General features: G+C 35.8%; 1 protein-coding gene across 2 annotated transcripts in view; it reads right to left on the bottom strand.

Moving 5' to 3' along the window:
* Atr (ATR checkpoint kinase) overlaps positions 1-20,810 on the bottom strand; it is a 92,362-nt gene that overhangs the window by 54,407 nt on the left and 17,145 nt on the right. For both annotated transcript variants that reach the window (XM_085827907.1, XM_085827908.1), the window contains exons 14-22: positions 20,093-20,263; positions 17,236-17,430; positions 15,094-15,279; positions 13,495-13,587; positions 11,242-11,372; positions 8,233-8,376; positions 5,652-5,745; positions 4,485-4,610; positions 332-538 (exon numbers count right to left, since the gene is read on the bottom strand). In XM_085827907.1, the coding sequence (XP_085684033.1) occupies positions 332-538; positions 4,485-4,610; positions 5,652-5,745; positions 8,233-8,376; positions 11,242-11,372; positions 13,495-13,587; positions 15,094-15,279; positions 17,236-17,430; positions 20,093-20,263 (1,347 nt within the window). The remainder of the gene's footprint in view (positions 1-331; positions 539-4,484; positions 4,611-5,651; positions 5,746-8,232; positions 8,377-11,241; positions 11,373-13,494; positions 13,588-15,093; positions 15,280-17,235; positions 17,431-20,092; positions 20,264-20,810) is intronic.

Genomic DNA, 20,810 nt, shown 5'->3' with positions numbered 1-20,810 from the left:
AAGCTATTTAAAATGTCTGATTGTGTAAATGGAATATATAAAACTCAATTCAGGAAGAAAGATTACTCAGCAGTTAAGAGTACTGGATGCTTTTGCTGAGGATCTGGGTTCAATATCCAGTACCCACATGAGAGCTGTCTTCAATTCTAGTTCCAGGGGATCCTTCTTCTGGCCTCTGTAGACACTAGGCAGGCACGTGGCACACAGACATATATTCAGATAAAACCCTCATATACAAGAAACAAAATAAAACAACAACAACAACAACAACAAAAAACAACAGAAAAAATAACTTAGAGAAATAGTATCACTCAAAATTACCATTACTTACCACAAATGTAAAATCTTTTCCTTGAGTTTCTGCTGTTGAGAAATCCAATCGTCCTGGGTCTATTGCCCCCAGTTCTCCTAAACATTCCCCACAGAGTAAGCGAGCTTGAGAGTTTGCATCTTGGCAGCCTTTCAAAATTACCGTCACAAGCTGGGAGATAACGGGCTCCACTGTTTCACTATCAGTTGCATATTTTATCAGTTTTTCCTTAAATAAAAGTAGAAAGTTTATATAGAACTCTTACAGCATGTTTTTCTAAGTTGGAGAGCTTAAAAATATTAATACAAACAAAATTAAATTCCTATACTTCAATCTTTTCAATTAGTTTTTGATGACTTTATATAGTATACCTCACAGTATGTTTTGCAGTAGTAGTATGTGCTCTTGTTAAGACATCTCTCTTGCCAAATAATTATTTTTTTTAGATAGTATAACTTAGTGCTCATTTCTGTTAAGCTTATACCTAGTTTGCCGGCTTTAAATGGGATATGATGATACACATATATTTTTCTTTTAGTTATTGCTCATGTAAAAAGTGCTAAGTTTATTTATTGAAATATGTAACATTCATAGAGATTCTCTTCTTGCCCAACTATTATTTCATCTTATATTTATAATTAAGTCAGCAAAATATATAAATAGTGTTATTTTTTTTTTAAACAAAGTCTACTCTTGTCATCTAGACTAAATAAAATCCATCCTCAAATAGATGTGTTAGGAAGAGCTAACTTATAAAAATATTATTTCTTCAGTTCTTGTATTTAAAACTGTGTTTCTAACCATAATCCTCTAATAATCACAGCTGGAGAGATTTTTTTTTTTTTTTTGAGAGAGAGTCTCTAGGTCCCTATATCAATTTAGCTTCCTTGTTCATGCCAATGAATTTTAAAGAGGTGGGGGGTGTTAAAGAGATGGTTAAAGAGTACCTGCTAGCTGGGCAGTGGTGGCGCACACCTTTAACCCCAGCACTTGGGAGGCAGAGGCAGGTGGATTTCTGAGTTCGAGGCCAGCCTGGTCTATAGAGTGAGTTCCAGGACAGCCAGGGCTACAGAGAAACCCTGTCTCGGAACCACCCCCCCCCCAAAAAAAAAAAAGAGTACCTGCTGCTCTTACAGAGGAACTAGGTTCAGTTCCCAGTCCTCACATGTTGGCTTACAAACACTTACCAACCCCAGTCCCAGTTCTGCAGGCACCAGGCATGCACACATATGAAAAAATAAATGTATGTTATTTATATACATAAAGATCATAAAACTTGCTGTTTTATCAATTACACTTAAAGTTTTTAGTCAAATGTATTCTAATAGTCCATAATTTGTTCATTGTTTTCTATTGTCTTCCTGAGTTCAGTCACCTGTGGTTCATATCTTCTCGGTTATGTTCTTTATCTCACTTATTTAACTTTACTTTTCTAAAGTTCATTCATTTGTGTATGAGTTTGTGTGTGTCTGCAATGTGAATGTATGTACATAAACAGTACCAGAAGAGGGCATTGGATATTCTTTTCCACCTATTCCTTTGAAGCAAGGTCTTCTTGTACCTGGGGCTCAAGTTTTCTGGGCTAGGCTGACAACTGACAAACCCCAACAATTCTTTCTCCTCCAAGTCAGAGCTGGGATTATAGGCATACATAGAATTCGTGACTTGTTATGTTGGTGCTGGGAACTGAACTCTGGTCTTCACAGCTGACAGCAAGAACTATTAACCAGTTAGCCATCTGACAAGCACTCTCTGATTAAAATTAAAATTCTCATTTTTTTTTCTAAATTTGCAAATATTTGAAATTCTTAACTTAGGTTATAATGCTAAATCTAGTTTTCTTTTATGTTTTTGGTTTTGAAAGAAAGAATTGTCCCAAACTGAAAGACTTTTTTTCTTTGAGACAAGTTCTCACACTGTACCTTAGGCTGGTCTTAAGCAATCTTTCCTGCCTCAGCCAGCCTGTCAAGTGCTGGGATTCCACACTTGGATTTCTTTTGTTACTTTCTTTATTTTGTAGTCTTATTAAAGAAAGACCCTGGGCTGGCCTGGGACTTTCAACATAGACTAGGCTGGCCTTGAACTCACAGAGATCCACCTGTTTCTGCCTCCTCAGTGCTGGGATTAAAGGCATGCAGCACCACACCCAGCTTTCTTATATGTAATTTTTCTATTCATACTGTGAACCCTCTGTATAGGCTCTAACAAACAGTAAGCATTTTGTAATGGCTTTAAGATTTTCATAAATAAATAAATAAGCCAGGAAGTATAGTAAAGTTATTTGTTTAAAAACAAAGCACCATTTTATATTTTGTTTTTGGCATCAGAGGTAGGATTTGATAAATTTATTTCTACAAGACCTTTAAGTCTTCCCCTCGTCTTTTTTCTTTTTGTTTATAACAAGATCTAAAGCATGCTTGCTCCTCTTTCCTATTCTTTTACTTCTCCAAGAGACAATGACTGTCTGAGACCTTAGCATCTAAATATTTTCCACTATCTTTTATGCAGAAAGTACCTGGAAGGCATCTCCACAGTTGCTATACTTGGAGTGAAGCCATCTTTCTCTTTATACAGATTGTTCAGATTCTCAGGTTCCTGTCTTCTAATGATATTTAAAGTGTGGATTATGCTTAGATTTATGTGCCTTCCCTATTGCTACTTTTTGTTTGTAGGCTTTCTCTGTGTAGCCTTGGCTATCCTGAAACTCACTCTGTAGGCCAGACTAGCCTCTGCCTCTCTAGAGTTGGGATTAAAGGTATACACCACCACTGCCCAACTTGTTGTTGGGAGAGATCGGGAGCTGATTCAGGCATTTATCTTTATTCCAGGATAATCTAGAAGTCTCTATATTTTCAACGAATTCTTCTCTGCTTTGACTTTTAAATAGAATTCTGAATTTCCATAAAAAGTAATTTGTGCTTCTTACAGTTTTCTTATCTTTCTGGAATTTGCACAAAAAGATTCCTTTAATATGAGTAGCACAACTGGAAGGATGGAAAAAAGGAACAGAGGGATGGATGGAAGGAGGGAAAAAGGAAAGAGAAATGTCATCATGGTGGTATAAACCTGTGATTCTATCTCTCAAGGAGCGAGGCAAAAATATCATGAGTTCAAAGACATTTTTGGCTCTACTCAAAGTTTGAGGCTAGTTTGGGCTATTCAAAACTAAATGAAACTAATAAAGTTAGCTTAGTCCAGTTAAAAAATATTAAATTACTAAAATTTTATATGACAGATATCAATGGGGTAATTACGCTAGAAGAATCACATAAATTACTGATGTACTAACATCCAAATCCCTATTTGTAATGAAGTCATCATGGCTGGGGAGATGACTCAGTGAGTTAAGATTGCTTACTGTGCCAGCATGAGGACCTGAGTTCAAACATCTAACACTCACTTTAAAAAGTGGGAAATGAACCAAGGAGTACACACGGCTGCAGCTGCATATGTAGCAGAGGATGGCCTTGTCAGGTGAGAGGTCCTTGGTCCTATGAAGGCTCAATAGATAACCCAGTATAGGGGAATCGAGGGTGGGGAGGCGGGAGTGGGTGGGTGGGTGGAGGAACACCCTCATAGAAGCAGGGGGGAGGGCGGATGGGATGGGGGTTTCCGGAAGAGGGGGAAACTAGGTAAGGGGATGACATTTGAAATGTAAATAAAGAAAATATCCAATATATATTTATATGAAATGGTTGTACATGGCTGGAAACCCAGAATTAGGAGGCAGAGACAGGAGGATATCAGACACTCTGTAGACAGCCAACCTAGCCTAAAACAGTGAGCTTTCAGTTTAGTGAGAGACCATCTTAAAAGCAGAGTGATAGAGTAAGACATCTGCACACATGAGGATGTACCACATACTCATGGCACATAAATAAAAACAATCCTTAAAAATTCAAAGATGCACTAGATAAAAGTACAACTATGAAATAAGGACCCTTCAAAACAACAGAAAATTCTGCAATTTTTTGAGACTGAAACTGAAGGGCATCTATTTCACGACTGCTCATTTTTCAGTCAGATCTAATAATCTAGGTAAAATAAAAATGTGTAGCATGAAAACTAAATCTTTTGAGTTCTCAAGCAAAAATGCCAATCCATCATTTTTTCTTTAAACTCCTGATAGATTTTTTTTAAATACATAATTTGAATTATATCACTTTTAGCATACCTGATTTTTGTACAAGGTTTCCTTCAAGCTTGTAAGAGCATGAATTCGAACATCTACATTTTCGTGTTGAATTGCTTTCATAGATAGCTGGAGAGTGGTTTGAAGATCAGTACTCTCAGAGGTTTCCTATACAAAGAGCAGAAAACATTCATTATTTACTATCCTAACATCTGAAAGGCCTGTATTCTCTATATAACCAGTTACTATTAAAATAGCTAAAATATAACCCAACTAAATTTTTTCTCATCCCTTTCTTTGCAAAGTCTATGTCATCAGTATAATTTTTTTTTTAGGGAAAATCATTTTTATTCTAAAATCTTTAGAACTAGAGATTTTCTTCCAATTGAATAATATCTTATGTATCTAAAATAAGTGCTTCTTGATAATAATAATGAAAAGGTACAAGCCTTCCCATGTGGACTCTGCTCAGTCCTTTCACTCCTCAAATTCTAATTTCTGTCATGAAATTCTATGAAATCACAATATTTTCATGATTTTAGAAAGTTTGTAAGATTTCAAGATGATCAAGAATCATTTAGACCGGACACAATACTATCATAGTTTAACCATAGTGATACTGTAATTTACAGCATGAGATAACTGGGATCATCCCACATTTTCCCTCTCAGGAATATAGAGAGGATGGCTTCTATCTAATGCTAATGTGTCTCTTGTCTAAATAGAATGTGGTAGAAGTACATGACCATAATTCCAACATTTGGAATGATGAGCAGGCAGATGAGGTGTTCAAGACCTGCCCCAGCTACATAGTGTTATTTTAAGACAGCCTCAGCTATGAGACAGTCACAAAACAAAGCAAAACAAAACAACAACAAAAAACCCCAAAACAACATAAAAACAAATTTAAATGACAAAACTTCCCTGCCAAAGACACTGATTCACAGTACTATTTTCTAATCACCATGGTTATATTATTATTATTATTTTTTAAGACAGGGTTTTCTATGTCACCTTGGCTGGAACTCACTAAGAACATGCTGGCTTCAAACTTATGGAGATTCTCCTGGCTCTGCTTTCAGAATGCTGGGATTATATGCATGAGCCAACACAACTAGCTTTGATGGTAAGGACCTTTTTTAGTATACTGGAATCAGGTACAATTTTGTATTCAAGATCTTCCATACTAAAAGTAAAGAAATGAAATACCTTTCTATATTCCTGGAGAACTGCTTTTATCTTTTCTAATTCTGGATGATCAGGCAAAAAATATATTTCATGAAGAAAATCTTGCACAGCATCCCTAATAGTTAGAAAGAATTATTTGTAAGAATATCAATGTAAAGTTGAAGGTAAAGCTATAAAATTCATACGTAAAAGCTCATAGTGATTATTCACATGCAAAGTAATCTTCCTAGTCATGTCTAGATTCTCAGCTAAATTAATACTAGCAATTATTCTAGGGCTAATACAGTGGTAGAGTGATTGCTTAGCATGCACAAGGCCTGGAGTCAATCTCTAATCACATATGGAATAAAAACTAAAAAAATATTAAAATACTTAATAATGGCAAATAACCACAGCTATGAAAATGATCCTTGATAGTCTGTCATATCAGTGGCCCATAATAAGCCATGCTTCTCAGTATGAACATTCATATATATAGCACCTTATTCTTTAACAAGACTGGGTACAAAAATTCCTTTAGCAAATACATATACTATATATTTGCTAAATACATGTGCTAAATACATGTAGCAGAAGAGATGCTGTAGATAGAAAAGGTCTTAGACCTGGCAGTTTCCATTTTTGAGCTCAGGAAAAAATTGAGTCACCATGGAAGAAATCTGGTTATCAACATGGACAAGACACTCAGAGAGAAGGGCTCTGACATTACATGGACAGGGAAGAGTCCACTTCAGTCTACCTTCAAATGTGGCCATACCCAGTCTTCTGAACAAGATGAACTCAGCCTAAACTACAAATTTATGAGCAAATAAAGATATTCACTATTCCTAAGGTACCATATTTGTAGTAATTTGTAAAAGCAGGAAGTAGTGAAAATCAATCCCCAAATATAAATTTTTATATAGAAGTTTTAGAGAAAAATATGAAAATAATACTTTTTGATACTACAATTTTCGCTTAAATTATAATAAATAATCTTTCTGGGTTTAAATATATTTTTAATTCTAGTCTTTACTAACAAAAAGCCAGAAATAGCTATTATGTGGCCTATCAGACTCCAAGTTCTGTGCTAGACTTGGAATGAAATCATAAACAAATCCAGAGCAATTCATTCACTCAGAGAAGTGGAGGGTCTACCTAGCACCAAGTGAAAGAAAATCTTTCTTATGACATGAAAAGTTATTCTACCATCCATAAGAGACAATGAGCATATGTATATTTGGAACTGAAAAGAAATTGAAAAGCAATGTTGGTGATTTTATTGTTCTAGCATGTAGGAGACTAACAAAACAAAACAAACAAACAAAACCCTAAAAGTATTTTCAATGAATAAAAAGATATCGTTACTTCTGTGTTTTCCTGCCAGAATGGTTACTGGAATAGTTTAAAGGAATGGTAACAGCATATGTGTGGGCAGGTGTGTAGTGTTCATATCCTAACTTTTCAGAAGAAATGAATTATGATATACAGCAGTCAGTTATGTAACAGAAAAGGCTTGAAATATGATGGAAGATATTTTAGATTAAGAAGCAGTGTGAGTGAAAATTTAAGTGTAGGTAAAGTGTGGTTGTTCTGTCACTAGTTCATGTTTTCTACAGCTTCCTGCTACAGCCATCAGTGGGACTGGAAAAATCAGTAGAAAAAAATGTCAAGTGTCCAGCTTTAAAGGTCAAGCTAGCCAACTTGCAATTCAATATTTAGAAAACAGAGACCCAGAGAACATCTCTCTATGCTGAAATGTTTTTTAAAGAAACAAAAATTCCATAAACTTCTAAAATAAGGAAAGCTGGTTCAAAGGTAATGGGATGAAACAGGAGTTCTAAGTAACTAAGGAAAGTGATAACTATCCCTGCTAGCCTTCCTTAGGGTACCTGATTTACTTAAGAAAGGTAAAATTACCTTTACTAACTGAAAGTCAGTGAAAAAATGTTAATTGTTGATCTATTAATGAGTTTCAAATATATTTAAAATAGAAACAAGACGCATTGAAAATTCAACTATTTAAAAAGTAGTTATATACCAATATTTTCCCCCAAGGACTCAACTCTATTAAAATAGTAATTTATATTATCAAAGTAATACTAATACTTTGGGACATAAAAATACATTTTTAAATGTTTTAGGGCTGGAGAGATTTCTCATGTGGTAAAGCATTTGCTGTGTAAGACTGAGGATTAAGTTGGATCCCTGAGTAACCACCAGAAAGTATGTGCCTGTAATCCCGGTGCCAAAGAAGCAAAGACAAGCGGACTCTGGGGGCTTTGCTTGCTAGCTAGACTAAAGCAATCAGTCAGTTTTTGAATGACTTTGTCTCAAAAATTAAGGTGGTGCCACTTAATCCTAGTATTCAGGAGACAGAAACAGGCAGATTTCTGTGAGTTTGAGGCCAGACTTGTCTAAATAGTGAGTTCTGGGATAGTCAGAGCTACATAGTGAGACCCTACTTCAAACAAACATTCAAACAAACAAACCCCAAAAAATAAAGTGGATTGAGGAAGACATCCAATGTCAACTTTTGGTTTACACACACACATGCATGCACGCGCGCGTAAATGCACACACTACTATTCTACTATTTTCTGATTAGTTTTAGTTCCAATACCTGTTTTCAATGATGAGGTAGTGAAAGATAGCAGCAGTTTCTTTAGGCTGCATGTGTATGAGAGGTAACAAAGCCACTATGACATGACTGAGCAGGGGTCCCAGGTAAGCGTGATCCAGACAGCGAACAAAGCAGTCCCATGCTCTAAGTGAAAAACAAAAATTAATTCAAGTATTTTTATGTTTGTAAAGTACCATCAATTAGTTGTTAGCTGAATAATGATATATACATATTAGAGATTAAAGTAGCTTTTGATATAAAGATCAATGATCATACAAACACACAGACAGTGATCTCTAAGTTAAATTAAGTAAAACAAAACTTAAAAATACCAACCAACCAATCAATCAAATACTCAAAACAAATAAACACCAATGTGAAATCAGTTTTTCATGGTATGATCAATACAAAAGAAAAATCGAATGTTATGTATTTATGCATTTGCTTATATAGATAATCTATAAGAATAGTAGAACTTAAAAAAAAAAAGAATAGTACAACTTAAGATTTTATAACTTTAGAATGATGCAAATGTACATTTAGAAGAAATTGTATTTGGCAGTTGGATGTGGTGATTCACAACTCCAACAAAACACTTGTAGAGTAACATCATAGAGTTCAAGGGAAGCCTGGGCTATGTAAGAAGCTTAAAAAAAAATTAAAAACAAAACTCAATTTTCATCTTTCCATGAATTAGGAATAAAACACAATTTTTCCTTGTGATGCTGGGCAGTGAGAGCAAGCCACAGTTTCTAGTCACAGGTTTCATGGAACCATGGGGTGAACAATGGATACTGTACTTATTAACAGCATGCTACTGTGTTCAATAGACTAAATGAGATACTCAACACTTTATTACAAATAGGCTTTGTGTTATATGATTTTGGTCAACTGAAAGCTACTGTGAGCGTTCTAAGCTCATTTAAGCCAGGTTACATTAAGTTATGGTGTGGTAGGTTAAGTATGGTAGGTTAGGTACATTAAAAATGGTATAGGTCTGTAATTCCAGAAATCTGGAGCCTGAAGAAGCAGTATGACCAAATACATATACAAAGACAAAACCAAACCAAACCAAAAAACCCAAACAACAAAATCAAACAAACATACAAACAAAACCCCCAAAAGACAGATGTGGTGGCATACACTTATAATCCCAGCTCTGCCCACAAAAGGAAGTTCCAGGATAGCCTAGGAACTATGGAAGATCAAAGAGGTGTGCTTGCTAGTTTTATGTCAACTTGATATAAGCTAGAGTCATTTAGGAAGAGGTAATCACAACTGAGAAAATGCTCCTAAGAGATCAGCCTGTGGACAAGATTGTAGTATGTTTTATAACTGATGATTGATGTGGGCGGGTCCATACTAAATGGGGTGGTGGCATCCCTGGGTGAGTAGTTCAGGATGGTATTAGAAAGCAGACTGAGGAAGCTGTGAGAAGCAATCTAATAAGCAGCACTCCTTGATGACTTGTTTCAGTTCCCACCTCCAGGTTCTTGCCTTGCTTGGGTTCCTGCCCTGACTTCACACAGTGATGAACTGTAACTTGAGAGTTAAAAGCTATTACAGCAATAGAAATCTTAATGGGACAAAAAATGGTACCAGAATCATGCTGTGAATCACTGCTGTGACAGATCTGGCCACTGAGCTTTGGGGAAGATTTTAGTTGCATTCAAACTTTGGGCTGGAAAAGCTGTTCAGTGAGAAGGTAAATGTGCTGAGAGCAGTGCAGATGAAGGCGGCCTGACTTAAATGGCTTTAGATGAAATCAAAGACTCTATTGAAACCATTTATATTTTGAAGTAAGAATCTGCAGTTTGGTCAGCTAGGGCTCAGACCAATACCACTGAAGTAAAACCTTTGCTTAATAAGGTCAACTGACTCTGATTAGTTGGATCTGAGAAATTAGTACTGATTTTAAAAAAAAAGCATCTTTGAAGACCATTAATCTGAGAATATTTCCTCATGGTTAGCACACAGAAACTGTGCCAAACTGTTCTTGCTGGCAGCTTAACTTGGTAGTGAACGAGTCACATGTGAGCTACAGGTTTTGAAGGAATGCAGTGATCGTGGGAGAGTAGCTGAGGCTTGGCACCATGTGGCAGAGTTAGGTTCCTTGAAGAGAGCCTAGGAGAGTCGACAGGCAAAGGTGAAGTCTGTTTTAGAGATATCTGTATCATGGGGCAATTATGAGGACAGTAGCAGCTGGGAAGTGGGTGCCAGCCTGAGCCTGGATGACAAACTGCATGTGCTGTGAATGGCAGAGTCAGAGGAGTATGACTGTCTAAGCCCTTTGGAGCCTAGAAGAGCTCGGACACTGCTCACAGACATTTGGACACTGAGTTAGTGATTTACACTGTTGCGAGTTTGGCTTTGATTTGTTCAATGTGACTGGGCTCTTAGAGTAAGAACGTATGTAACTTATTTTTGACTTTATAGAAGCCCACAGTTAAGAGACTTTGAAATTCTAGAGAGACTTAAATGTTTTAAAGAAATTAACTTTTAAAGTGTTTGGAATTTTAAAGACTAGGACTTTTTAAAAGTTAGATTTTTTTTTTTTTTGGTTTTTCGAGACAGGGTTTCTCTGTGTAGCCCTGGCTGTCCTGGAACTCACTCTGTAGACCAGGTTGGCCTCGAACTCAGAAATCCGCCTGCCTCTGCCTCCTGAGTGCTGGGATTAAAGGCGTGTGCCACCACACCCCGTTTGGTTTTTGTTGTTGTTGTTGTTGTTTTTTAAGTTAGAATATTTTATATGTGACATTAATCATACCACCTAGTGGATGATCAAGAAAAAAAGGTTATGACTTAATAAGTGATGTGTTTTTGCATCAAGGTGACAAGGGGTCAATTGTGCTGGCTAGTTTAATGCCAACTTGACACAAACTAGAGTCACTTCGGAAAAGAACACCTCAAGTGAAAAAAAATGTTCCCATCATATCAGCCTGTGATAAGAACTCAAGTTAGAATTATCTAAAAATACAAGAAAACATTCTAAATATGGTGATTATTTACCTGCAGCATAACTCAGGAAAATCATCCTTGAATCTAAGACCAGTTCTCAGTGTGGTCATCATTTTTACTCTCACAGAACTGACATGTTTAGGTCCCATCAACTTCATCAAAGACATCAAACTAGTCAAGGCCTACAAAGAAAATAGTGTTTGTTTAAAAAAAAAAAAAAAACCAAAACTTATAAACAAGATGCCAGACAAGTAATAGAAACAATTGCTTCCTACCTAAATGTCAAGGTATCAATGTACATGACACAAAAGGTCTAATGAATGCTGGCCAATTTTTTTGGTTAACTTACATGAGAACCAAGAATCTGAAAAACACAAATTGCATTTTTATTTTTGTTTCCCTTGAAGTTGCGCTACTACTATGGTCTAATAAATCTTGAAATTTACAAAGGATATGTATGATACATCTTAATTTTTTTCAAATATGTTTCATATCACTAGTGTAAATACGGATATAGATTAATTTGAAGTTATTTATAATTTAACCAGAGTGTTTCATAATGGTCAGTAATGGTATTAATGATACTAAATTCAAGATGTTCTGAATTTAATACACTGAACAACTGCCAGATAGTTTTACAATAGAAACAGAGTGAGAACTACATCAATAGTTCTAGGTTCTAATGAATGGATATAGAAAGTCTCTGGTTAATCCTTTGCAATACTGTCTTAGTTAGGGGTTGCTATTCCCGAGTTTAAACAACATGGCCAAAAGCAATTTGGGTAGGAAAGGGTTTATTTGGCTTATGTTTCCATTTCACTGTTCATTTTTGAAAGAAGTCAGGACAGGAGCTCAAATGGGGCAGGAACCTGGAGACAGGAGCTGATGCAGAGGCTGTGGAGGAGTGATAAGTACTGACTTGCTCCTCAGGGTTTGCTCAGCTTGCTTTATTATAGGACCCTCCCTCAAGGATCATCAATTAAGAAAATGCCCTACAGGCTTGGCTACAGCCTGATCTTATGGAGCTATTTTCTAAACTGAGGCTCCCTCCTCACCAATGATTTATACCTTGTGTCAATATGACATAAAACTAGCCAGCACATGTACCAGAACATGGAGGCTCTTTATGGCTTTATAACATAAATTCCATGTTCCTTAGACTTACAGTCATCCATTCTTTCATTTAGCATAAGTGTTTGGGAAGCCATATAGATAGATAGAATAGAAGTTACTGAAAATTTACTAGTTAAAACTGAAATTACAGGCACTGACTGTTACAATTTGTAGCTAAATTTTGCTCTATGTCTTACTTGGATACTTAAAGTTACCAGAAGAGGAATGCATTCCGAAATAAAAGCTGCTACTGGACCAGCAAGGTGGCTCCTAAGGTAAAGGCTTGCTGCCAAGCCTAACAACCTAATTCTAGCCCTAAAAGCCATATAGTAGGAGTATATTGACTCATGCATGTTGTCCTCTGACCTCTATGTGAGCACTGTTGCACACTCATGCTTATACACATATACACTAAGAACAGAAATACCAACACTAGACCCAAGTGAACCAATAAAATTCAATTATACAACCAACATTCAAGCTCTCAGTTACTGCTGGCTTATGTCTTCAACTGTGCTAGATGTCATGACAGCATGGGACTGCAGACATTAGTATTTATCATCTGAGAAGTAGAAAGCTAGCTGAGCAAGGTGTCTGTCATAATCCCAGCATTCAGGAGGCTGAGTTAAGAGGACTACCAGAAGTTCAAAGGCACCCTGAGCTATAATAACAAAAGTAGAGAGTTAACCAAGGTAACTCTGAACAAAGGTACTGATTCTGAAATGTTCTTTGAATCTAGAATCAAGTTGTGGCTGAAGTTATATTATCTTTGTCTATTTAGTAACAGAGCCAACAAATCCTTTTAGACAGCTTGAGTTGGGTTTCCTAACTCACATCATCAGTGAAAGAGTGGCCAATGGTACAATTTCTATTTTTACAGTATCTAAAGAACAAATATACGATATCCAGTAATAAATATCAAATGTTTGCTTGCTTTTCCTTTTTGACAGTCTCATATTTAGTTAAGGCTTGCTTGGAACTCACGAGGTAGCCCAGACTGACATTAAGCTCTGAGCTATCCTTCAGCCTCAGTCTTTCCACATGCTGAAATTACAGGTGTGAGCTACTACACCCAGCTAGTTCCATGACTTTTTATATTGAATGTTTACAACTAGAAGCAGATTTCATATTCCCTGAATATTCAATATGAATTTTATTCTAGTCTCTTGGAATTCAAATACCACTACTTACCATTTTCTTATCTTCAATGCCAACACTGGAGCTCAGTAACTGCATATTAAAAAAGGCCAGAATGCCCAACAATTTTGGTTGCAAATAATCAGCCTATGGATTTAAAGAAAAGATGTTAAATGTTTTACATATATTAAGTGTCTCTCTTCTTTTCCTCTAAATTGGAGATTTACTACAAAACTCCTAGTGGGTAGCTTTCTACCACTGAACTACACCAGGCAGAAAAATTTGCAAGAAAAAGAGCTAGTGATAGTAATAACTGAAATATGTCCCAAGACAGCATGGCTTGATGCTGAGGCACCTGATTTAGGTTACCTAGGGTCACATACATGGCTGAGGACAGATGAGGAAGAGTCTTGCTAGTACACAGTCAAGAGGAATTAGGTATCTATCTAGCATACAGAAATTTTGTCAAGCAAAGAAATCATTTGTTTTTCAAGCCTAAATTTACCTTTTGGTTTGTGAACTTTTTTTTTAAAAAAAATCATCACTAGTTTTTTTGAGATTAGCAAAATATTGGGTTTCATCACAGCATCTCCAACATATGTTTTGTAAACTTGTAATTTAGATTGAAATTAAGCTTTGGCATGAGAAACCGCAATTCACTAATTATATGAATTCACTATTGCATGGTTCTAATCTATGTTCTTAAATAAAAGATAGGTAGAGGTGACATTCAAATCTACATAAATATTCTAATTTCAAAGTTCTTGGCATTGAGTCAAACAGTACTTTGAATATGTATAGCTGCCATTCACCAAATATATGTGTTTCTATACTGTCATGCTAGGTACATGTGTTTAAAAGATAAACACTAGTATATATGGCAAATCAGTAGGAGTCACTAAATAAATTTACACATAAAATATGTCTGTGATAAGGGCAATAAGAAAATAAACATGAACATGTGATAGAAACTGGATAAATGAATTTAGGTAGGGGTGACAAGGAAACTGTGAACAGTAAAAAGCATCCAGGGAATTATTAATGTAAGTATGAAGACCACCTAAAGCCAACAACTACAAGTCTGAAAGTTTGCCATTTTTAAGAAACAGAGGTAGAGCTAAAAGCAGTGAGAAGAAGAACTGAACAAAAGGTAGAAAGGCACACATATGCCACATATGGTCTTATAGATTTTATTTGAAGAGCTCATATCTGTTCTCAGGTTTTGGTTGAAGCAAATGAGTAGGTGATGGTACAAAGCACCATTGCCCAAAGTAGGGAAGATTAGGGGAATCAAGTGAGGAAAGAATAATAAAGATTTCTTTGGGGGCTGAGATTACACATGGATAGCTCAATAGTGAGGCACTTGCTTGCTTAACACAGGCCAAGGTTATCTGAGAGAAGAAAATCTTAGTTCAGAAAATGCTTTCATAAGATGGGACTATAAGCAAGTATGCAGGGCATTTTCCTAATTAGTAATTAGTGAGGGAGGTCCCACCATACAATGTTAACCTTTTCTAAAAGAAACACATCAATTAAAACTTAAAGAAATACCTATGTTTGGGAAATAGAGGAAAGGAGTTTCCTCAGCTTTATAAGTAAGGTACAGAAAAGGAGAAAACCGAACAAACTTATACCATGTACTATATCCCTTACCATCAGTTCAGGTGATGTAATATCTCGTGGTCCCTGATATGGATCATCACTAGATGCAAATGAGGCAAGTATTGACAAACCATTGAAAACTTGTTGATAATGTTCTCCAATACGCAGCAATAATTCGTTATGCAATCCTTGAAAATCCTGTCTTAACAGGCTCCCCAACTCAATTTCTGTTTCATTCTAAAGATATTAAAAACATTTCCTCATATTAGCATCCAGATTTAAGTAGATTGATTATTAATGTGTTTTTAGTAAGTCAAGAGCTCTAGGTCAAGTGACACAGTTCACTAATAGTACTAAGAAAGGACACTGGCAAAGGATTCTAATCGTGCTCTCTCCTGATAGGTCTCCCATGAGCTGTATGAATGAAGAAGAGGGATCAGACTTAATTTTGAAGTGAAAATTAATAAAGAAAAGTCTATGCTTTCCTAGGTCTTTCTGCACCAGCAACACGGTATTTACAGATGCACAGACCCTGGGAGTAAGAACAGTAGTTCACAGCATGGTTTTGGTCAGAATGCTGGAGTTTAAACTCTAGCTGTCACTTACAGGCTGTCCAGTGATTTGAACAATTTACCTAATCTAACCCCTTATTGCCTTAAGTGTCATCATCTGTAAAACAAAACACTGCTTGAACATTTCTAATTAAAAACACAAATACCAATTCTTTTGAACACTATCATGATACAAGAAGCAGAAAATTCCATACTTGACTTTAAAATACAAGTTGCTGTCAAAATGTGGGCACATTGAAAATACTGTATAAAATTAGCTTTGGGCTATACATTTAAGAAGTATGTGAAACAGGAATAAATTCTGTGTTTAAACTTTGGTTTTATTCTCAAGATAGCTCATTATATATATATGCAAATAGTCCAAAATGAAAAAAAAAATCTGAAATCTAGTCTCAAGCATTTTGTATAAAAGACAAACTGTGCTCCTTTTATCTTGCCAAGTAACTTAAGTGACCCATACGGAGTTTTTGACATGTAGTATGTACTCCATAAATAACACACAGGTTAATGCTTGTGATGAATGAAAACAATTAATAGTCATTTCTCCTCAAGTGAGAAAAGATCTGCTGTCCTCTTTGAGAAAATGAAATTAAGGTCCTCTGTTCCCATAGTCTTATATGCCTAAAAGGTGTTGCTGTTAATGTAAAACCACAAGAAGTCTAAACTACAATTTTAAACTTAAAAATTAGCCAGACATGCAAATTTAACAGTCTAAATCCATAATGAGAGGATAAAGTGCCAACATTTGTTTTCTGATCTCCACACATGCACAACAGACCATGCACTCTGTCTCTGTCTCTCCTTCCCACACACACTAAACTTTATTTCTTATTATACCCAAGAGTGTTTTGTCTATGCATAGGTATATGTTTACAGGTGCTTGGTGCCATAGAGGTCAGAAGAGGGTTTCAGATCTCCCAAATCTGCAGTTACAGAAAGATATGATCTGCCATATGGGTGTTGGGAAATGAACGCAGGTCTTCTGTTGTAACAAGTACTATTAGCCCCGAGCCATCTCTATAGCCCTATAAAAATTTTAATATTTTAAAGTAGAAAGAATTATAATCAGAGTAGCAAGTAAATAAGCCAAATACAGGCATACGATTAAAGAGAGCAATCTCTTTTTATAATTACTTGCACAATATCAGCTAATTTATAACTATAATCAGCACAAAATCACTAAAATAAAATTATATTTAAAAACCCAGGTCCATGAAAGGATGACTATTCTATCCCATTATAGTAAATGATCAGAAAAAAATATAATTTTTTTTAAAAATTTAGAATCCTCCCAAGACAATGATTATTTTTTAAATGTAGGAGTGCTCTGTCTGCATTTGTCTACATACCAGAAGAGGGCATCAGATCCCATTACAGATAGTCTTAAGCCACCATGTGGTTACTGGAAATTAAACTCAGGACCTCTGGAAGAGCAACCAATATTCTTAATAGCTGAGTCATCTCACCAGCCTGACAATGATTATTTAACACAATAATATTTATACACAGTCTTATAGTATAAGCTATAAATTACTCACTGCCCTTCCATATTACAGTGTTACAATAGTTTTTCCAATAGTGTTAACATAAACGAATAAAATAAATACAAATATCCAAATACCTTCAGATAATGAAGAGCACGTTCTAATTCATCTTTGGAACAAGAACAAACCAAATGAGAAAAGATATATTTGAAGTTATTTATTAAAATCTCTCGACGATTGACATTTAATTGTTTCCCTAAAGTTCGAATGAGAGCTGATGCTGCAGGACTTGCTTTGGCAGCAAGATCAGGAAGTAGAACTTGTAATGTCCTCTGGGAAAAAAAAAACACAATAATTATCAAAAAAAGTACATTTGTCTGGGTGATAAACTGTTCAAATAAGTCATCCACAAGAAATATTCTTTAATGCTATAGGAAGTTCTGTATGGAATTGTACCTGTATTCAGCTTTGTCATTTACTCACTTGACTATACTAGACTGACAGCATTACTATGAATCAGGGCCTGAATAAACATGTAGAGAATAGCCATAAACGCAAACTTAAAAGAATTTTTTAGATCATAGAATTGATGCTTCATCATTACAGAAAACAGGCAAGAATCCCAGTGGAATGATAAACATACTAACCCACCCAGAAAACCTTCAACCCCAAATTTATCCTGTCTACAAGAAATACAGGCACAGGGGATGGAGCAGAGACTATCAATAACCAGCCCAACTTGAGACGCATCCCATGGGCAAGCACCAATCCCTGACACTATTAATGATGCTCTGTTGTAGACAGGAGTAAGTTGTCCTCTGAGAGGCTGCACCTAGCAGCTGACTCAGACAGATACAGACACCCACAGCCAGTAAAACAGTTAAGCACATCTAACATCCCAATACTGCAACAAATCTACTTTCCTTTTTGGTTTATTTAAGATCTAGCTCATTAAATTCATATAAACTCCAAAGGGAAAATAGTTATTGTGTTTATTTATTCTATATGTCTTAGTGATTACAACTACATGTTAAGTCATTATTCTAAACCTAGGATGTAACAATGAACAAGATCCAAGCCTTGCTTACAAGTGTGAGATTCTGTCACTCAAGAGACTAAGGCAAGAGAGAACACATTTGACGCTGGCCTGTGCTACAGAATGAGACTCTGTCTTAAAGAGAACAAAAAAAGAAAGAAAGAAAGAAAGAAAGAAAGGAAGGAAGAGAAAGAAAACAAACAAAATAACAAATGAATAAGTTTCCCTTCATAGACATACCTTATGCCTTTTTAACTTTAGTTATGCCTAGCTTAAGATGGTTATGCAATATATCTTAATTTTAGACATTTAGTTTCTTCTCAGAGTTTTATTTTGCCAATGGGTAATGTTGCAATAAACATTGTGGGTTTTGATGAAATTAATAAGGTATGAATATGTGGTTCTTATAATATAGCATCCTATTTTCTTTGTTTATATAATCAATTTAAAAGCAATTTAAGTTTGTTAAAATACTACTATAGAGAAAGCCACTATATGAACTGTTATCACAATTTATTAAGATTAACAATAAACCTGACTTTGGGGAAAAGATAAAAAGAAAATATGCAGGGGTTGAGGATTTAGCTCAGTGGTAGAGCGCTTGCCTAGCAAGTGCAAAGCCCTGGGTTTGGTCTTCAGTTCTGGGGAAAAAAAAAAAAGATAATATGCTCTATCATCCTTTAAGCCTTAACCCTAATGAATTTCATAGTCTTCCTAAACTATCCCAAGCTACAAAGTCTGACATTCGAATTCATAGCAGATCATACCACTAATTCTATATTTTATAATTCAACTTCTTAAGGGTAAATATTAATTTTTCAGTGACTAATAGAACCCAGGACACTACTGAAAACATAAAGACTCAAAAAAGTTAACCAGAATATGGTATCATTAAATATGATATATAGAATAATAAAGATATATCTAAGTTATACTGTGAAAGCAATAATCTCTGTCAAAGTAAAAATATAATTTAGGGGCTAGGGAGATAGTTCAGGTGGTAAAGAGCATGCCACATAAGCATAAGAAAGTGCTGGGCATGGTGACATAAGCCTTTATTTCCAGTGCTATGGAATCAGAAACAGAAAGATGTTAAAGGCTTGCTGCCCAGACAGTCAAATTTACTTGGCAAAAACTCTAGGGCATTGTGATAGGACTCTGTCCCTGATAACCACACCCTCCAATTTGATAGACAGTGCCTAAGCAACAATAGCCAAGGTTGTCTTCTGACCTATACATACACACACACACACCACACACATAAAGCATGTAATTTTATCTTTTGTTTTTCTTTTTATAAAGGTTTATTTATTATATGTAAGTACACTGCAGCTGTCTTCAGACACTCCAGAAGAGGGAGTCAGATCTTGTTACAGATGGTTGTGAGCCATCATGTGGTTGCTGGGATTTGAACTCATGACCTTCGGAAGAGCAGTCAGTGCACTTAACCGCTGAGCCATCTCTCCAGCCCCAAAGCACGTAATTTAAAAAATCTAGGGTTCATATGGTCCTAAATGTACTTGTGATGATTTGTATATGCTTGGCTCTGGAAGTGGCACTATTGGGAGGTGTGGCCGTGCGTGTCATTGTGGGTGTGGGCTATAAGACCCTCATTCTAGCTGCCTGTAACCCAGTATTCTGCTAGCAGCCTTCAGATGAAGACATAGAACTTTCAGCTCTTCTTGCACCATGCCTGCCTAGATGCTGCCATGTTTCTGCCTTGATGATAATGGACTGAACCTCTGAACCTGTAAGCCAGCCCCAATTAAATGTTTTCCTTATAAGAGTTGCCTTTGTCATGGTGTCTGTTCATGGCAGTAAAAACCTACCTAAGACAGTACTTGTAAGGTTTTCTTTAAAAATAAATAAATAGAATGAAATGAACAAATGAAATGTTGAAATGAAACCTTCAAATAAGTCAACCACACACACACACACACACACACAGAGCAACTTACTGTCAGGAAACGATTAAGATCAGGAAAGTCAAAAACATTGGCAATTTCTGATAAGGTATTTAAAGCCATCTCTCTGTGATGAGCAACATCTTGTTTTCGCATCTCAGAAGACTGGCAAGGAGTGCTTGGGAGTGCTGTCATCTGACTGGAGTGGAGAGATTCTACCAAAAACTAAAGCAAAAGATTTTTCTTAGTTTTCAAAGAAGGAAGGAATTCTAACTAACCCCCCTCCCTGCCCACCAATGAATACTTTTTAAGTTAGCATAAAGGATAGTTTTAAGTTCTATACTGCCATAGTTGGACTCTTTCACTTCACTTTAATGAGGTAAATTATGTCATAATCTACATTTTACAGAAAAGTAACCAATCTTAGTTAAGAAACTTTAATATCATGCTAAGGATTATATCACAAATCAGGGAAAGAACAATACTTTAATATGGCCTAACTTTCCAGACATTAATGATTTGCTTCTGAAAACAAAGTGTCCTATTTACAATATCATCACTAAAAAGGCTAAAAAAATGACTCCCTAAACTTAACAAGAATATAATAATAATTTACCAATTATTAAAAGATGATATTCCTTTTCATTTACAACCCATATATTCAGACAATTATCCTTAAATATAAATGGCAAGCCGGGCGTGGTGGCGCACGCCTTTAATCCCAGCACTCGGGAGGCAGAGGCAGGCGGATTTCTGAGTTCGAGGCCAGCCT

Source organism: Mus caroli, unplaced genomic scaffold (assembly GCF_978045245.1).
Source record: "Mus caroli unplaced genomic scaffold, Mus_caroli_1 scaffold_11, whole genome shotgun sequence".
Lineage (NCBI taxonomy): Eukaryota > Metazoa > Chordata > Mammalia > Rodentia > Muridae > Mus > Mus caroli.
The sequence above is the reverse complement of the archived record's forward strand: the minus strand, read 5'-3'. Positions and strand labels throughout refer to the sequence as shown.